At 36.5% G+C, this 17,370-nt stretch overlaps 1 protein-coding gene and 1 pseudogene across 1 annotated transcript; both read right to left on the bottom strand.

Annotated features, from left to right (window-relative positions):
• Positions 1 to 100: 100 nt before the first annotated feature.
• Positions 101 to 562, bottom strand: LOC102957653 (annotated as a pseudogene).
• Positions 563 to 2,816: 2,254 nt separating this feature from the next.
• On the bottom strand, positions 2,817 to 17,166 carry CB2H6orf58 (chromosome B2 C6orf58 homolog). Its single transcript, XM_007078771.1, has 6 exons — positions 16,869 to 17,166; positions 14,800 to 14,886; positions 13,101 to 13,285; positions 12,077 to 12,177; positions 5,707 to 5,945; positions 2,817 to 2,944 (listed from the first exon to the last, which is right to left on the bottom strand). The coding sequence occupies exons 1-6, from the start codon at positions 17,164 to 17,166 to the stop codon at positions 2,817 to 2,819; spliced, it is 1,038 nt and encodes a 345-aa protein (XP_007078833.1).
• Positions 17,167 to 17,370: the final 204 nt, after the last annotated feature.

Here is a 17,370-nt window from a genome sequence, read left to right as displayed (position 1 = left end):
TCGATTTCACATTATCACAGAAACAGTGCAATTTACTAACCATTCCTTCCTTACAGAAAACTCAGTAGCTCTAAAAATTTTTGTTCTGTTTCAAAACATTTCAATACTCATTAATTCCAAAGATCCAAACACCGTGTAACTTTGGCATTCTTGGAATCAGCAACTCAGGAGAGAGGCTGTGTTTAGGATGAAGTGAGTTGGATCATACACTGACAGAGACTTGCCAGATAATATAGAATTATTGAAAAAACTGTGCGAAACTTCTGTGAAGGTTTAAATTGCACTCCACAGTCCAGGTGTTTCCAACGAATCAGGGCACACCTTGCTTTTACCTTTGTCGGGAGTTTCAAAAGGCACTCTTTTTACTGCATCCAAAAAACCCATACATCCTGAGAGTATGTATATTTGTTAAGGTGCAAACAACAGAAACAATGAAGAAGGGAATACTGAGGACGACAGTGTGAAGCAAGCCAGCTCCCGATGCATAAGTCGGCCACATGCCCTGGCTGTTCATTATACAGGTACTTGCATCCACCTCACTGTGGGCAACTCCAACATTCATGTTTGTCCCCCTGCTCCACTCTGGGCCGCTGGCTGGGAGCAGGACCAGGTCCATAGCAACAGGGTCTCTTCAAGGACGAATGCCAGTGCTCAACCCCAGTCTTGGCAATAATATTTTTGTGAAAGTATTGTAGTGATATTTATATATGGTAATGAAAAAAAGCACCTGACACAATTTCAGGCACATGGTGGGTATTTAATACATAGGAGTTCCTTTCTACATGTTAACCTCTTAACTTTATATCACACCCATTGTGTACTTTTAGTTTAATGCAATAGATTATCAGATTTGAAGTTTAGTAAGTTTTTAAAATTGAGATATAATTGGCATATAACATTGTATTAGTTGTGGGTGTACAACATAATTAATTTTTCATTCATTTGCATATGGCATAAGATAATTGTCCAATTTCATTCTTTTGCAGGTGGCTGTCCAGTTTTCTCAGCCACTTGTTTAAGAGAATGTCCTTTCACTATTACATATTCTTGGCTCCTTTGTTGTAAATTAACTGATCATATATGTATGGGTTTATTTCTGGGCTCTCTATTCTGCTCCATTGATCTATATGTCGGTCTTTATACCAGTACTCTTCTGTTTTGCTAACTACAGCTTTATAATATAGCTTGAATTCTGTACGGGATATGCCTTCACCTTTATTCTTCTTTTACAAGATTGCTTTGGCTATGCAGATAAGTTTTCTTCCCTTTCTCTCTATCTTCTATTTTCTCAGACCTTGTAACACAAAGATTGGTCAACTTGATGTTGTGCCATAAATATCTTTAAGCTATCTTCATCACTTTTCATTCTTCTTTCTTTTTGCTCTTCTCATTGGATAAAATCCACTGCCTTGTACTCAAGTTCCTGATTCTGTCTTCCAGTTCATCCAGACTGCAGTTGAATCTCTCTATTAATTTTTTAGCTCTGTTATTATATTTTCCAGGTCAATGATGTCAGTTTGGTACTTTCTTATATTTTATATTTCCTTGTTGAAATTTTTATTTTGTTCATGAATTCTTTTCCTGACACCAGAGAGCATCTTTATGACCATTACTTTGAACTCTTTACCAGGAAAATCACTTATCTCCATTTTATTAAAGTCTCGTTATGAAGTTTTATGTTGTTATTTTGTTTGGAACATACTCCTCTGTTTCTTCATTTTCCTTGCCTTTCTGTGATGGTTTCTGTGGATTGGATAAAATAGTCGCCTCTTCCAGTTTTGAAAAAGTGGCCTCTGTGTAAAAGATAAATCTTATTCAACTCTGCCCTCACTCTTGGTTGTCTCTCAATCCTTTGTGATTGTCCAAGCAGCTTTCTTTGTTCTTAATGGCCCCTAGTAGTTGAAGGTGTGCCAAGACCTGTCAGTGTCCCAAAGAGGCAGAACTCAGTCAGCACCTAGATGCCAGATGATTTTAAACTAGATCCTCAGGTAGCAGCTTTTGTTTGTTACAGTCCTACAGAACCCATGAATTTAAGCCCTATTGGCCATCAGAGCCACACATCAAGGGGTATCCTCTGGAGGACAACTGAAGAAAACATGACACCATAGGTGTGCACAATTTCTTTCCAGGAGATATCGCCACCTTGAAATGAGACAGAGAGAGAGTGCCAACAGTGCACCTACCATGCCCTCGGTTTCTAGAGAGTATTGTAGTATTAAATTAGAAGACTGCCCCTCAGTTCATAGCTATTAAAATGAATAAATGGGCCTCTTTCATGAAAAGATTGGATATGTTTCAGTTTGCTTCATCTGCTCTGCACCCTTGGGAATTTGCCACAGTGAGTCTGCACAAGCCCTTTAAGAACTGTCTCTTACTTGGCTATAGCCTCCTGGGTCTTGTGGATACAAGCCCTGTTGGCTTTCAAAGCTAGATGCTTTGGGCACCCATCTCTCTCACATGGAAGTCTTAGACATTGATGTGCTAGATGTGGGATTCCAAAGCCAGCACTCCTTAAGGAGAAGCTGGGAGTTGTGAGATCCCTCCCGATTGTGTGTCACCTCACCAAGGCTGGGGTTCATGGCAAAATTGTGTCTCAGCCTCTCTTGCTTCATTGTGGATTTTTCTCTCATTTTTTCAAAGGGTAAGAGTCACTTAGCTAGCTTCTGGATTTCTGTCAGGTGAATTGTCCTGTATGTAGTTGTAGATTGGGTGTATCCATGACAGGAGGTAAGTTCAGGAGCCTCCTATGTCATCATCTGCACTGAAGCTTCAGAGATGCCCAAGCTCATTTCTTCCCCTTCTTTGTACATCATACTTCAGCCACCAATTGTCCTCATTTGAAGAAAGGAGGAGGTAGTGACCATTGCAGCAGAAGAGTGGGGAGTAACGACCTTCTTGGTCAGGTTGGAGGCAGCCAAAGGGGTGGCTGGCCTCAGCCTTGAATCTTAAAATTTAATAAGTTTTTAAAACATTTTAAATTATATTAACATGAATCATCAGCGTTTGACAGTTTTGAATCTTCATTCAGTCTTCATTCCTTATTTTAAACATCGCCCATGGGGGAAAAGTAATAAAATCTAGGCAAGCTTTTTTTTCTTACTAATTTATACCTAATAATATTTTCAACTTTAATATGAGCTTTACTCTTAGAATATGTATAGTCAAGGATTAAAACTTATGCCACTATAGACGAAGAGATGGTTCAGAGTTTTACATAATTAAAAATGAAAAACTCCATGCCAATTCTTACCATGAACAAAAGTGTTAAAAATAGCTAAATTGAAGTCTGAAAAGGTTAATTCTATTTTGTAGATTAAATTTAATGAGGCGACCTGGGTGGTTTAGTCAGTTAAGCATCTGGCTCTTAATTTCAGCTCAGGTCACGATCTCATCGTTCAGTTTGTGAGATCAAGTCCCATGTCTGACTCTGCTGCGACAGTGCAGAGCCTGCTTGGGGTTCTCTGTCTCCCTCTCTGTCTCTGTCACTCCCCAGCTCATGTGCATGCGCAGACATGCCTATGCGCGCACTCCGTCTTTCTCAAAATAAATAAATAAACTTAAAAAATATTAATGAATTTAGCTAAGGTTTCCTGTAGCAAACACTTCTGGAGACTAAAAAGTAGCTAAATGACACTTTGAAACTTTATTGCAAATGTATACATATATTTCTATTGAAGATGAATTTAAAATGCTTATTGTTGAATTTGTTTTTCACTAATGCTTTGTTTTCAGTACATCTGCTTTCCCCATCCTCTGCTTATTTGAAAACTCCAAGACCTTTGATACTGTGATTGAATTCTGAGGGTCACTGGGAGCATGGAGAGCAAGAAGGACAACTAGATGATAGTGAATGCCTTGTTATACAACATCTATGCAATTATACTATGAAGGCTCACCAATTTTTCACCAATTTTTCACCAGTAGTTTTTAACATTTCTTTCTTGTGAAAGCAATTCAAAACTGCCTGATCTATCCAAAGCCAAATTTCAGTAAAACCGAATCTTGGAATAAAATCTTGTAGTGTGTTACTTTCAAGCTTTAAATTAAATAACTACCAACTCCCCCACTCAGTTCTTTGCCTTGTACATCTTAAGAGGAGAGATCCAGTTTATACAACCCAGGTCTACAATGCAATTTTACCATCTGATACTTTGGCAGAGATGGGCAAGTGACTACCAAAATTCATGCTCCTCCTTTCATGGTGCTTAGTTCTTGGACAACAGTTTAATTCCCTATCCCACTTGCTTCTCCAAACACTATAGCATGTTGCTACTGGTGGGGTGTAAATAACATAGAAGGCGGGGATTGGAACAACCACAGATGGAAGGAGCCTTAGTCCTCTACTGATTGTGTAAAGGGAAACTACCATTGCTGAGAATATTGCAGGAAACATTACTGCAGCAAGAAGAAACTGCAATTGCATGAAGGCCTTCCTTAAATGTTTGGGTTTATTTTTTACTCTAACTAATGCAAGTAAGTTTTCAAAAACATACATTTCATGTATTTATGTTTACTCTGCTTTTATATCTTTCAGATTCATTGAAGGGATTTAAAGCTAGTAATATTTTAATTATGTTTTAAGCTTGGTTCACTGCATAAGAGCATATCTGGAAAATTGAGATGATGTGGTTATTCAAATGTGTAATTATGGATTCTTTCTATTTTTTGCTTTGATAGGAGACCCTATAGCTGAGGAGCTGCAGCAGAATACCTCATCCGTGACTGGTAAGGCCCGATGAAGAGAGCTCACATAAGTCAATTTGCTAGTTTTTCCCATTAAATCATCGAAGATTTTCTTTTGAGATTTGTTTATTTTTCTAAATTTAAGAGCAACAGAGGCACCTGGGTGGCTCAGTGGGTTGGGAGTCCGACTTCAGCTCAGGTCATGATCTCATGGTTGGTGGGTTGCAGCCCTGCATTGGGCTCTGTGCTGACAGCTCAGAGCCTGGAGCCTGCTTCGCATTCTGTGTCTCCCTCTCTCCTTGTCCCTCCCCCGTTTGTTCTCGTTCTCTCTCTCTCTCTCTCAAAAGTAAATAAATAAACTTTTAAAAATATTTCAAAAGAGAGAAAGAAAGAAAGAAAGAAAGAAAGAAAGAAAGAAAGAAAGAAAGAAAGAAAGAAAGAAAAGACCAGGGGCGCCTAGGTGACTAAATTGGTTAAGCATCCGACTTGGCTCAGTCGGTTAAGTGTCCGACTTAGGACATGACTCAAGTCATGATCTCATGGCTTGTGAATTCGAGCCCCGTGACAGGCTCTGTGCTGACAGCTCAGAGCCTAGAGTGTGCTTCATATTCTGTGTCTCCCTCTCTTTGTGCCCCCTCCCCGCTCGTGCTCTGTCTCTCTGTCTCTCTGTCTCAAAAATAAATGAACATTAAAAAAATTAAAAATAAAAATAAAAAAGACCAACATATAAGGGTTTTAAAAAGGGAATACTATCACAACAGCAGCAAAGGAATGTATCTCGGTTTGTAGATGAAAAGTGGATTTGAAGTAGCCTGGTGGCCTTATGAGTCAATAAAGATGTGTAAGAAAAGACAGTCCTTGATTGGAAGGACCAAAAAGTGTGGAATGGACACCCATAGGTAATCGTGACTTTCTTTAAGAGTATGTGTTATAACGACCTTTATATCTGATAAAATCATTGTATCTTCCTTTATTCAATGAAAATAGTAGTTTTCTTCAAGCTTTTGTTTTTAAGGGCCTTACCTGAAGAGTTATCCAATCTGGGAAGAAAACTTAGAACAAGCAGGACAGCGTTTTGAAAGTCAGTAAAGTCGCTGATGAAAGGGGCTCTATCCCCGTTAACAAGCATCCGTGGTGGCAGGCCTTTCTGGAATTCATGTGTAATAATCAAAGTTGTAGGAAAGAGGGATGCAGCCAAGTATTCCACAGCCACACACCAATTTCTGCCAAAGTCTGCTTCTGGTTTAGAATAATACTCCAGCCTAAGAGACAAGTGGGAACATGTACAATTATAATTAGTCCACTCAGAATTTCAGCTTCATTGTTTTTTTTTTTACTGGTTTTAAGTTTTTATCTAAATTCTGATTAGTTAACATATAGTGTAATATTGGTTTCAGGAGTAGAATTTAGTGATTCATCACTCACATATAACACCCAGTGCTCATCACAAGTGCCGCCCTTAATACCCATCATCCATTTAGCCCAGCTCCCACCCACCTCTTCTCCAGCAACCCTCAGTTTGTTCTCCATACTTAGGAGTCTCTTATGGTTTGCTTCCCTCTCTTTTTTTCCCCTTCCCCTATGTTCACCTGTTTTGTTTCTTAAACTCCACACATGAGAGAAATCATATGGTATTTGTCTTTCTTTGACTGACTTATTTTGTTTAGCATAATATGTTGTAGCTCCATCCGTGTCTTTGTAAGTGGCAAGATTTCATTCTTTTTTATGACTAATATTCCGTTGTGTGTGTGTGTGTGTGTGTGTGTGCATGCCACATCTTCTTTATCCATTAATCAGTCAGTGCTCTTTCCATAATTTGACTAAAGATCATCTTCTGCCAATAAACTGATAATGTAGTTCTTAGTTTTAGAATGTGATGGCTTGGGGCACCTGGGTGGCTCAGTTAGTTAAGCATCCAACTTCAGTTCAGGTCATGATCTCACGGCTTGTGAGTTCGAGCCCCACATCAGACTCTGTACTGACAGCTCAAAGCCTGGAGTCTGCTTCAGAGTCTGTCTCTGTCTCTCTCTGCCCCTCCCCTGCTCGTTTTCTCTCTCTCTCTCTCTCTCTCTCTCTCTCTCTCTCTCTCTCATATAAATAAACATAAAAAATTTAGAATGTGATGTTTTGAGCTGCTACCTTTGAAGATATGAATATAGGTAATTAAAATTTTGAACTTGCAAAGGACCATTTCATCAATTGTTTATATTTTATTTTGAATTTTTATCTCTTTTGACCACACTTTACACTTATAATTGAATACCATATAATGATCAGATAGATGTTAGATCATGACTAAGTAATACTCTTTAGAAATGTGCAGATAAAAATAAAAAGTTTGCTAGACTGAGGTTCTTTTGCAACACTATTGATTTCCTGAAATGAGGAGGCCCCTGAAACATTGAGCATCCTAGAAAAGGTGACGTCTGATTTTCTAAATACATGGATTTTTCTCCTACTGGAGAAAGTATGCTAGGAAGGCAAAAGCTCTCACCTAATTGGGGAACACATTATTACAGTAGAAAAGTTAAGAGAGTAGTAAATAGTTTTAACTCAAGTCTCCCATCCTCAATAGCTGTCTAAGTATAGTGAACAACTTGAACTTTGTTCTTTTAACAGAATCATTCCCCCTGTCTATTCCTTGCTTTGTTGTCTACACCTGTCTACACCTACATTCTCTTTCAAATCACATTAGATTTCACCTCCTTCACAAAGTTTCCTCCTCCTGTGTAGTCCCAAAGCACCATTTCATTCATTTATTTGAAAGCTATTTTCCCATTAAACTATTTTCTAATTTCTCTGTTTCCACAGCACATATGTAAGGACCATCAAATAGATAATGCTTGCATTATGTTTGTCAATGTTCAGTAAACCATAACATAACCCAGAGGAGAAAACTTCCTGTATGTGGCTCCCATGCTCATGGGCTCCTCTCTGTCTCCAACACCCAAAAGTAGAAGAGTGGGTTCAGTGCATCCTTGGTGAAAGAAGATCTTGGTTTGGATTTGCAGGTGACTACTTTTACTCACATGATACCTGACTGTGAAATAAGGATAAAAACAAGTGTAAATTCATAAGGATTTTGAGCAGTGGCCACAAGGCCCTAGGAACAGTGGATTAAATAAACTGCACAGGAGTCAGAAACACTAGGAAGGAGGTGAGGGTACCAATTCAAGACACAGAGGCATATAAGCAGAAGTGAAATTAAGTGGAAGCCTTTCAAATGATATAATTGAATGTGTTATTGGACAGTTTATCTAAGAAGTCAGTTAAGATGTAGTGAAGTAAAAAAATTAAAGTACACCTTAAAAGGCCCATTTTCATTTAAAATACAGATATGCACGCACCAGCCAATCTTAGGATTCAAGACCACAGAGTTTTGAGTATATGTAGACAATACAGAGGTCAGTATTGTTTCATGTATATAAAAACCCTAATATATTCTTTTGCCTGAAAAAGTAACACATGAGATTTGAAGGAAGTGCCCCAGTGTATAATAGATTGTGAACATGGCCCCAATTTTTCAAAACTCTTCATCTCTGTTTTTTGGTATATTTTTCCAGTGCTCCTTCTCTGCTACATTGGGAGGAGGTGGGAAGGAAAGAAGCATCACTCTCTGACTCCAGCTCAGTCAAAGGATTTGATTTGGCCAATAAGATATTAATCAACTTGACAGTATAAGTTTTGCAATATGTTTTCGCAATTTGGTTTCTCTCTTTTGCCATTCTGCCATCACTATGGGAAACACTCAAGTTTGCCTGCTGGAGAACGAGAGACACGTGGAGCAGAGCAGAGCTTCTCCATTCATCCCTGTGATGCTGATCAAAATCTAATAATATGATTTGAGCCCAGAAAAAATCAGCAGACCTGCCAGCTGAATATCAAACATGTGAAGAATAAACACTGCTATATGACATTGAGGTTTAATAGTTATCAACTGTGCTACATTCTTGTAGAAAAAAACTAAATGAAATACAGGACAACACACCTAGTAAACTGTAGACTTTCAACAGCAAAAGTGAAGCTAAAATTTAATGGAGATATGTTTTCAAAAATCTTAAGTATTACCAGCCTAGATCTCTGTAATTGCCCTAAGCCTCAGTCAAAACTCATGATAGAATAAGAGTATTTTAAGAATGCAAATCATTTCTCATACAACAACAGTTCTGAATTGATTGGTGTATAAGTCCTAACAAACAAAGTAATCCAGGAAATAGATGTGGGAAACTGGAAATGGGTGATTCAACACACACACACACACACACACACACACACACACACAAGAGATAAAAGGAATCCAGTACAGTTATTAGAGACCTAAGAATCATATCTGACCACCTAGGCAGAGTAGAGCAAGTCAACAGTTCTGAAGGAAACCTCTTCAAGAAGAAGAAATTGATATAATCCTGGATGCTTTTGAACATTTTGAGAAGAAATTTCCTTGGTTTGGCAATTTGAAGTAATTAGTGTTGGGTACAATAGAAAAAGGATCAACTCTAAAGGGAATAAGATAACAAGAAAAAATAAATACTATCAGTTAAGTACATGTGATGTGAATAGTAATTAATAGTCAAAATAATGTAACCATCGAACACAGACCTAACCCAAATCACTAAACAATTGTACAGAGAAAGTGAGAAGTAGGAAGAATTTTTGTGGAGTGAGGGTAAGGGGAATGAGGTGGTAATTTTCTATGGTCATGAATAAAAGGATAATACCTAAATCTTCAAATCAGGAAATGTTTTAGAACTTTTCATTTTTAGAAATATAGTACCAAATGCCAAAGTAACCAGTGGTTATGGTGGTATTCTCCCTAGATACAGCTGTTTCATTTCTGTATGTATTTTTGGGGGCAAGATGACAAAACTTCATAAAACCAATTGACTCCTTAAATCATTGACATATAAGAAGTGGATAATATACAAACTAAAAATAATCCAAAACAAAAAATAAGAGAGAACAGCTGAATTCAATATATAAAATAAAGAAGGAAGGAAGGAAGGAAGGAAGGAAGGAAGGAAGGAAGGAAAGAAGGAAGGAAAGAAGGAAGGAAGGAAAGAAGGAAGGAAGGAAGGGAGGGAGGGAGGGAGGGAGGGAGGAAGGGAGGGAGAGAGAATGTCTGACAAATTCCAGAAGTAGCCTTAGCAGCAGCTGCAGGAAAACTCTAAGGATTATCCACTGCTCTAACTCCTAGGATAGGGAGGTGCTGATCATACACACCTTCCTGCTAACCTACCTAAGAGGAATGGAGAAAAGGCATGAATGATATTTTGTTCACTTAGGTGTTCCCCTGTACGACTCATGTCTCCCAAGGATTTAAAGATTCTTCATAAAAGAAGTAAATATTATAGTTTATTTCTGCTTCATTATACATTGAAAAGGTGGAAGCATATTTTTTCTTGTTTAATAGCTTTTAATATCTTTTCAGAAGGGAAGAAGCACTTTGGTAGTTACTGGTCTCGTAAAACTAGGCCACATACATTGCAGGCAGTATAGTTTACACATAAGAGGATGAGCTATGGAGTCACAAGAAATTTAAATACTAGCTCTGCCATTCACTAGCTGTAAGATTTTAAGCAAGTTACTAAACAGCTCAACCATATACTCATGATCCAGAAAAAGGAGCTATTTTGAAGTGAGATATTACGTTAAGATACTTAGTGAAATTTCTTTTACTTATTGTACTTGAGAAACAGTAACTACTAAAAAAATTGATTTAAGAGAGTCATTTGTTGACATCTAAATAGAAGGTCAAGTAAGAAGGAGAGAATTTTAGAGAATAAAAAGAGTTAATGAAAACAATTTTCTTAGTATAATTAATGAGGAAAGTGCTTCTAACACTATCCAAAAAAATTCAGGTAATATGCTTGTGATCAAAATACTCATATAAATATTTAAAGTTATTCAAATTATTCACCAAAAAATTCATATGATCTATGATCTTGAAGCAGCTTTTAAATAAAATTGGCCTGTTAAAAATATGATATTCTTTCAAATGTAGCTCCATTACGTAAACAGCAATAAATACAATAAGTTAAAATGTCTGAGACCACAAGAGACAGGAAATATACCTATAAGAAAAAAATTCCTATGATCTTGAATTTTAACTAAAGTCCTTTTATGTTTCAATAGGCACAAAGTTGCATTCTATAGTGATTTATCCTTGTATATGAACTGAAACATCTATAAATTTAAAAAGTAATCTAGAAAGATGACTTTTGCTATCAGTCACATCTTGAGGTTGGCAATCCCCGCCTGAAATCCTTGTCTGATCATCTCATTCCTATTTCCTGTCATCAGAATAGAAAAGCAGTTGAGTTACAACTTTTGTGGTGGCTGCAGCCTGAAATCCTATCACTGATAATGCCAAGGGAGAAAATCCCATTGCCCAATTTAATACCCAGTTTTTGAAGCCATACCAATAGGTAAAGGACGAAATCTGCTACTTAGGTGATTCATTTACCTTTACTGCCTGATGGAATCAGTGGGAGAGACAACCATGAAATAAGAGGTCCTCACACATTCCTTCCTGGATTAACCAGTCTACTTACACAATACCAAGGACCCTGATTTTTTTTGTTCCTGTTTTTTACCATATCCAGATTTCTCCCCGCTATCTCACTCAAAGTGGTTGATTTCACTCCCAGATAGTGTCCACTTTGGGGTGTTTCTGTGAAAGTGTTTTTGAAACTTCCATTTTGAAATCAGTTGACAGAGTAAAACATATTTCCCTTCATAATGTGAATAGGCCTCATCCAATCAGCTGAAGGCATGAATAGAACAAAACATTGACCTTCCCTAGAGTAAAAGAGAATTCTTCTGTCTGATGGCCTTTAAAGGGGAACATAGGCTCCTTCTGGTTCTATAGCCGCTGTCAATCTTTGAACTTGAACTGGGAATCATTCACAAGTAAACAGAAATCATTCTTACACTTTCACATCTAGGTGTATAATAACTTCTAGATGTATATGTGCAGTGGCTTAATAATCTTTTAAGCTATCTTGTGCGCTAACCCTGATGGTAGTTGATCTTGTTCCCTAATTATGTACCTACCATATTATGTGTCTGTGGTCAAAATAATGAAGATAATTTCTTTTCTTTTTTTATGTAGAGAAATTGGTTGTATGTTTTATTTTGTTTAATTGGCTAGTTGTTTCATTAGTTATTGGTTGATTAGTGCCAGATTTTTTTTTCTCAAAATTTTGCCCTTTTCTTCATAAAACATTTTTTAGTCTAATCACTCTAAAATATTTAGGCCTCATCATTAAAGTACCCAGTGGCTAAAATTGTTTAATAAGAAGATTGACAACCACTTTAGAAGAGTAAAAAGGCATAAATAAGGCAAAAAATCATTTGCCATATTCAATAGAAATGATTTGGGATCCATTCTTACCTATCTTCAAATATTTTGCCAGCATTTTCCAGGGTTGAGGCATGTGCAGCCCACAAGTACTTCAATAGGTCTTCGAAGCTACTAGAAGGATACTGTAAATGCTGTAGCAGAGGAGAAACTTTTTCGTATTTAAGAAAATATAACAATTCTTCTCCCTACAATTTCATCTTACTCCCATATATAATTTAGAAATATTCTACATGAGGAATTTTGTTTCTAAGAATTTTGGAAGATTTCAGTGACTAATACTCCATAGAGTATAATAAATATCTATTACAAATAGTAATATTGAATGCATCTATAAGAAATGAACTACAACAATTTTCCTGAGAGTCAGTATTTTATACTGGTCAAGAGGATTTTGTTTTTGGGTTGTTATTTGTTTTTCTGCTATCACAGTAGAAATTACCACAAAATTTTAAGATTAAGAAAAAGGGGAAATTTTTATTAGAATATTTAATTCAATCATTTCTAAAAAGGTGAACTAATAATCTATAGAACTAGTAAATTTATCTTTTCATTGTGGATCTAAGCCTACATCTATGTTTAATCGGTTTGTATTTTGCTCATTGAATATTTGGTTTTGATTGCCACATAATTACTTAGTTCTACCAATATATGATCATTTGTTAATTCCGTTGAAATAAGTTAATTGACGGCTCTGAAAACCAACTCCGTAATTGTATTTCTCCCAAGGGTTAACCCTTGATTGACATGAAGTTTCAGTTAACCAGAATCATCTTTTCATTCAGTAGGATATCTTTTGTGCTCTCACATTTATGTATAATTTATTTGAAACGTGTGGATAGACTTTGTGTTAATACTGTATTGGTTCGGAGGGTATTAATGACCTGTAGTGCCCTGTTGCAATATTATAATATAACTTGCATAATAATTTACATTTTTATACCTAAGAAAATATTATATAATGCACACAAATAAACCTAGACAAAAAGCATTATACAAAAAAGGACATTCTCTTACCACCTCCTAAGAAAAGAAATTATAAAATTTAAAACAGCACCTGGTAAAAGGCATTCCACTTGCTCATTATTTCAGGAAAGGATGACTGACAACTAGAAACATTAAGACAGAAATTTGTCTGATCCTTGGGTGGTGGCAAAAGCATGACTTCGTCTGATGATATCCCCATTATGCCAGAATCAACCGCAGCAAGGAAGGGTAATGCACATAGAAAGTAATTCATATCTATAGGAGCAAAATACTTATTATTACCACAAGCACTAACAAAAGGTGATAGACAATATTTTTAAGTAATCTGCAAACGAACAAGCAAAACTTCACAGATCCAGAAAGCTAAAAGTTAATCACTAGCAAAAAGAAAAAAAAATTGAAAATCCCCTTAAGGATCACCTACATAATTAAACATGTTTTTGTTAATAACCCTACAATCATAAATAAACAGAGACTCATGCAGTTGCCTTTAATATTTTAAATAAAATTAATCTTAATATTTAATATTAATTTAATACTATTCAATATTCTCTTTTTTCAAAACATTAAGTAAAAAAAGGAAGAAAGTTATCTACTTGTGCACAGAATGATACACCTCTAACTGAGGTTTTATCATAAAATGTAATTTTTTTCTAAAACATTTTAATGTGAGTATAGTGTCGACATTTTGTGCTTTGTATTTAGCCAAGTTTAATGTGCAACCATGGTATCACAAAGTCTTTGTTTTTAGGTCTTAAAGCAAACATCTTGGATAAGTGTTGACAATGAATCTTTGGATAATTAAATTGACAAATGAATGGAGGTTTTTTTTTTATTTCTTTCTAAATATAACCTACTCCGGCAGATTCAGACATTATAATTTGGATGGCTATAAAGCTTACACTGATTCTCACTGGTGATGCAGAACATTTTTTATCATAGACACTCATTAATGAATGTAGTTCTCTGCCCCAGTGGAGCAGCTGATACTCCAAACTACTAAATCAATCTAAGAATAAAGAAGCCTGAAATCTAGTGCTGGGGCCACGACTACTTGTGTGTCTTTGCAAAGAACAAGTCGGTGCTGTATTAGAAAAATATTGTAAAGGTGTATGTGATGTGTGTCACTCTAAGAAAGTGAAACTTAATATATTCTTGTTTCTAGTTATTGGGAAATACATCTAAGGAATTGTGTATAAATTAATTGTATTACTAAAGCATAAAATAGAATGAAAGAATTAGAAAATACCTTCTAATTATTTTACTATTAAATATCTGGTTGGAATTATATTCATAATAAATAAATAATTATCTGGTTGAAGCCTTAGATTTCTCATTTGATAAATTGATTTGTGGTAGATCACTCTGACATGTTTATGGTTTAAAAGTTAAACACATTTGGTTTGAGCAAAATGAGAAAAAGCCTTATTTCCTTCTTCCCTCATTTCTCATCCTTCCTCATTCTGGAGACTCCCTCTCACTCATGGGATCTCCCACCTCACTTGCCAGTGCTGGACTTTCAGGAGCTGTGGTCCTTTGCAGATCCTTGTTTTAGTCCTTCTATTAAAGGTGAACATGTCTTAAGGAATCATTATTGACATTATGGCTGTTAAATTCTAGAATGTGGCCTAAGGGCCACAAGGTACATGATGAAATAGATTCCTTCTTACAAAAGAATAGTATTGTTTGGTCTCTGTCCCTAAGATTTTAGGTTGAATACTTTCCTTGGGGGAAGGTTATTACCTGTTTTGCCATTTAAATGAACCTACCAGCCCACCAACTGTCCACAGAGATACACAGAAGATCTCCAGATTCATAGCCACAGTCTTTCCTTCGTCTAGGATCAGCTAATCTTCCTAGAAAAGAGAGGGTGCAGGGATTATTTATTATATGCTAGTGTTAATTCTTGAATATCAATAAATATTTTGCTTTTATTTTGTCTCTTTCTTTTTCATTGATCTTCAACGACTCTCTCCTGCTCACTCCCACATTCCTTTCCTTTTCCTGTCCCTTTCTTAAACACACACACACACACACACACACACACACACACACCCCCTACACTCAATCACATGTTCCTACACCATGCTGTTTCCAGGTCTGTCCTTTGGCTTAATATTAGAATAGAATGGACTAACTAAACATTGGAATTTTTTTAACTGGGCATTTATTTTCAATATGCAACCAAGCCTGAGAAACACTTCATTAGCTCATTCTTTTATTTCCTAGTAGATTTCATTTCTATTTCTGCAGTAAAATTTCATCCAGATTTCAAGTCTGTTTAAATTCATTTTTTCCTGATTACTCCAGCTGACTCCACTATGCCCCTTGTTTTGCACTTTTAACTTTTATCCAAAAGCTGTTGTTCATTATGGAAAGAGCCTAAGTGTCCATCAACTGACAAATGGATAAAGAAAATGTGGTTTATATATATAATGGAATACTATTTGGCAATGAGAAAGAATGAAATCTGGCCATTTGTAGCAACGTGGATGGAACCGAAGGGTATTATGCTAAGTGAAATAAGTCAGGCAGAGAAAGACAGATACCATACGTTTTCACTCATATGTGGATCCTGAGAAACCTAACAGAAGACCATGGGGGAGGGGAAGGAGGGAAAAAAAAGTTACAGAGAGGGAAAGAGGCAAACCATAAGAGACTCTTAAATATTGAGAACAAAAGCTGTTGTTCATTGTTTTCCATTTAATTTCTACTATCTTTTCCTGTTTCAATTGTGTTGTGAATTGTCTGAAAGTACTTATTCACACCTCCTCACCGTTGTAGCAAATACTGGATACTTACAAGCTCATCAATGGATGAGTTTAGTCAGGCTTGGTCCTGAGGTGCGAATGCACTGAAAGAATAAAAAGGGCATTAAACTACCAGCCCGTTTAGACTTTTCTCCCCTGAGGCTGGCCTGCCTCCCATAGTAGACGTTATGTTAGTGATGTCTCCTGGGCCAGGGTTGCTTTGACCCCAAGGAAAGCTAGATGAACAGGAGTAGCTTTGGGTCTCAGGACATTTCCTGACAAAAATGGATGATTTACCAACCTCAGTGACTCCTGAATATGACCACTGCTAAGACCTAAGGTAAACTGTTATCTCCCTGTATTTTTTCCCATCGGAATAAAACAAATTTCTTTACTGGTGCTGTTAACTGTATGGAGCAGGCAGGAGACACCACTCTCTTTTATGAGCTTCTTCTTTCAGCCACAACAAAAATGTCTTTTTAATTTGTGAACCCTTGGCCCACAACATATCTCCTAATTAAACACGAGAATGTATCTTCAGGAGGAATCAATAATTTGCAGAGAAATATCCTCATGAATGAGACATCACACCCTGTCTATATGTCCTTTCTTCATGTAGAGGTAATCACAATTGGAACTTTAAAAAATGCAAGTTAATTTGACCTCGCCTTCTGTTTTTTTTTTTTATTTTTTTTTATCCCACCCCCCCCCCTTTTTTTTTTATCTCGCCTTCTGTTTTTAATGTATAGCCTTTTGGCTGCTTTGTTCATCTACGTGCTTAGGATGGTATCTGGAACCTCGTGGAATTTCAATAAATACTTGTAGAATATTCAATAGATTTGATATGAAGTCTTTTTTTTTTTAATCTGCAACTATACCTTATTCTTCACTGTGGTTTCTAGTCAAAACAGAAAACACATAAAAGAAGGATTTATGGAGAAGAAGAAGTAGAGAAATATGATTATGAGGGGGACAGAGGAAAGAGAAAAGAATCAATTTTCAAAAACATGGTATGGTATATACGGAGTCCTATTTCCCACATGGTTATATTGGTAGATCATTAGGATGAAAACAAGAGTCATTCTTACCTGTTCTAAATTGCCAGCCATTCTGGAGAGGTAATCCCCATAAAATATTTTGTTCATTGTCTGGTACAAAGTTTTCAAAATAACTGGCTGTCTTGTTCACTAGGATTTTATACATCCCCATTCTCTCAGAGTATACCCAGGGATCGATAATGTACTTTCCATTCTCTACCCTGTAGTCACTGAACTGACCAGGACTCTTCAACCACAGGGGGGGATACAGATCTGAGAAGTCAGATCCTGCTAAAGAAACACAAAAGAAATAAACTAGTACCCCGGCCCAAGGAGGAAGGAAAGCCATTGCTCCAAAGCTGCAGATTGAGATTGTGGCAAGACTTTTATAGGGAAATGGAGGAATGATTTTTTTTTTTTTAGTGCAGGACAGTCTTCCTGGAATAAAAGCTATGTTATTCTCTCTCATTTATGGCAAGGTATGCTGTGTGACTAAGTTCTGTCCAATTGATAGGAAGCCAAAATGTGATGTTGCAACTTTCAGGAAACCTAC

This window comes from Panthera tigris, chromosome B2, assembly GCF_018350195.1.
Source record: "Panthera tigris isolate Pti1 chromosome B2, P.tigris_Pti1_mat1.1, whole genome shotgun sequence".
Lineage (NCBI taxonomy): Eukaryota > Metazoa > Chordata > Mammalia > Carnivora > Felidae > Panthera > Panthera tigris.
This window is presented reverse-complemented; position numbering and strand designations above follow the sequence as displayed.

Bases quoted from the DNA above. Each gene is read 5' to 3' on its own strand.
- CB2H6orf58 (XM_007078771.1), bottom strand. From the start codon at position 17,166: ATGGCTTTCCTTCCTCCTTGGGCCGGGGTACTAGTTTATTTCTTTTGT. The intron at 12,178-13,100 runs GTGCTGTTTTAA...CCTCTGCTACAG, and splicing joins AGTGGAATGCCTTTTACCAG to CATTTACAGTATCCTTCTAG. The intron at 5,946-12,076 runs GTAAGAATGGAT...CTTGTCTCTTAG, and splicing joins GGCAAAATATTTGAAGATAG to GCTGGAGTATTATTCTAAAC.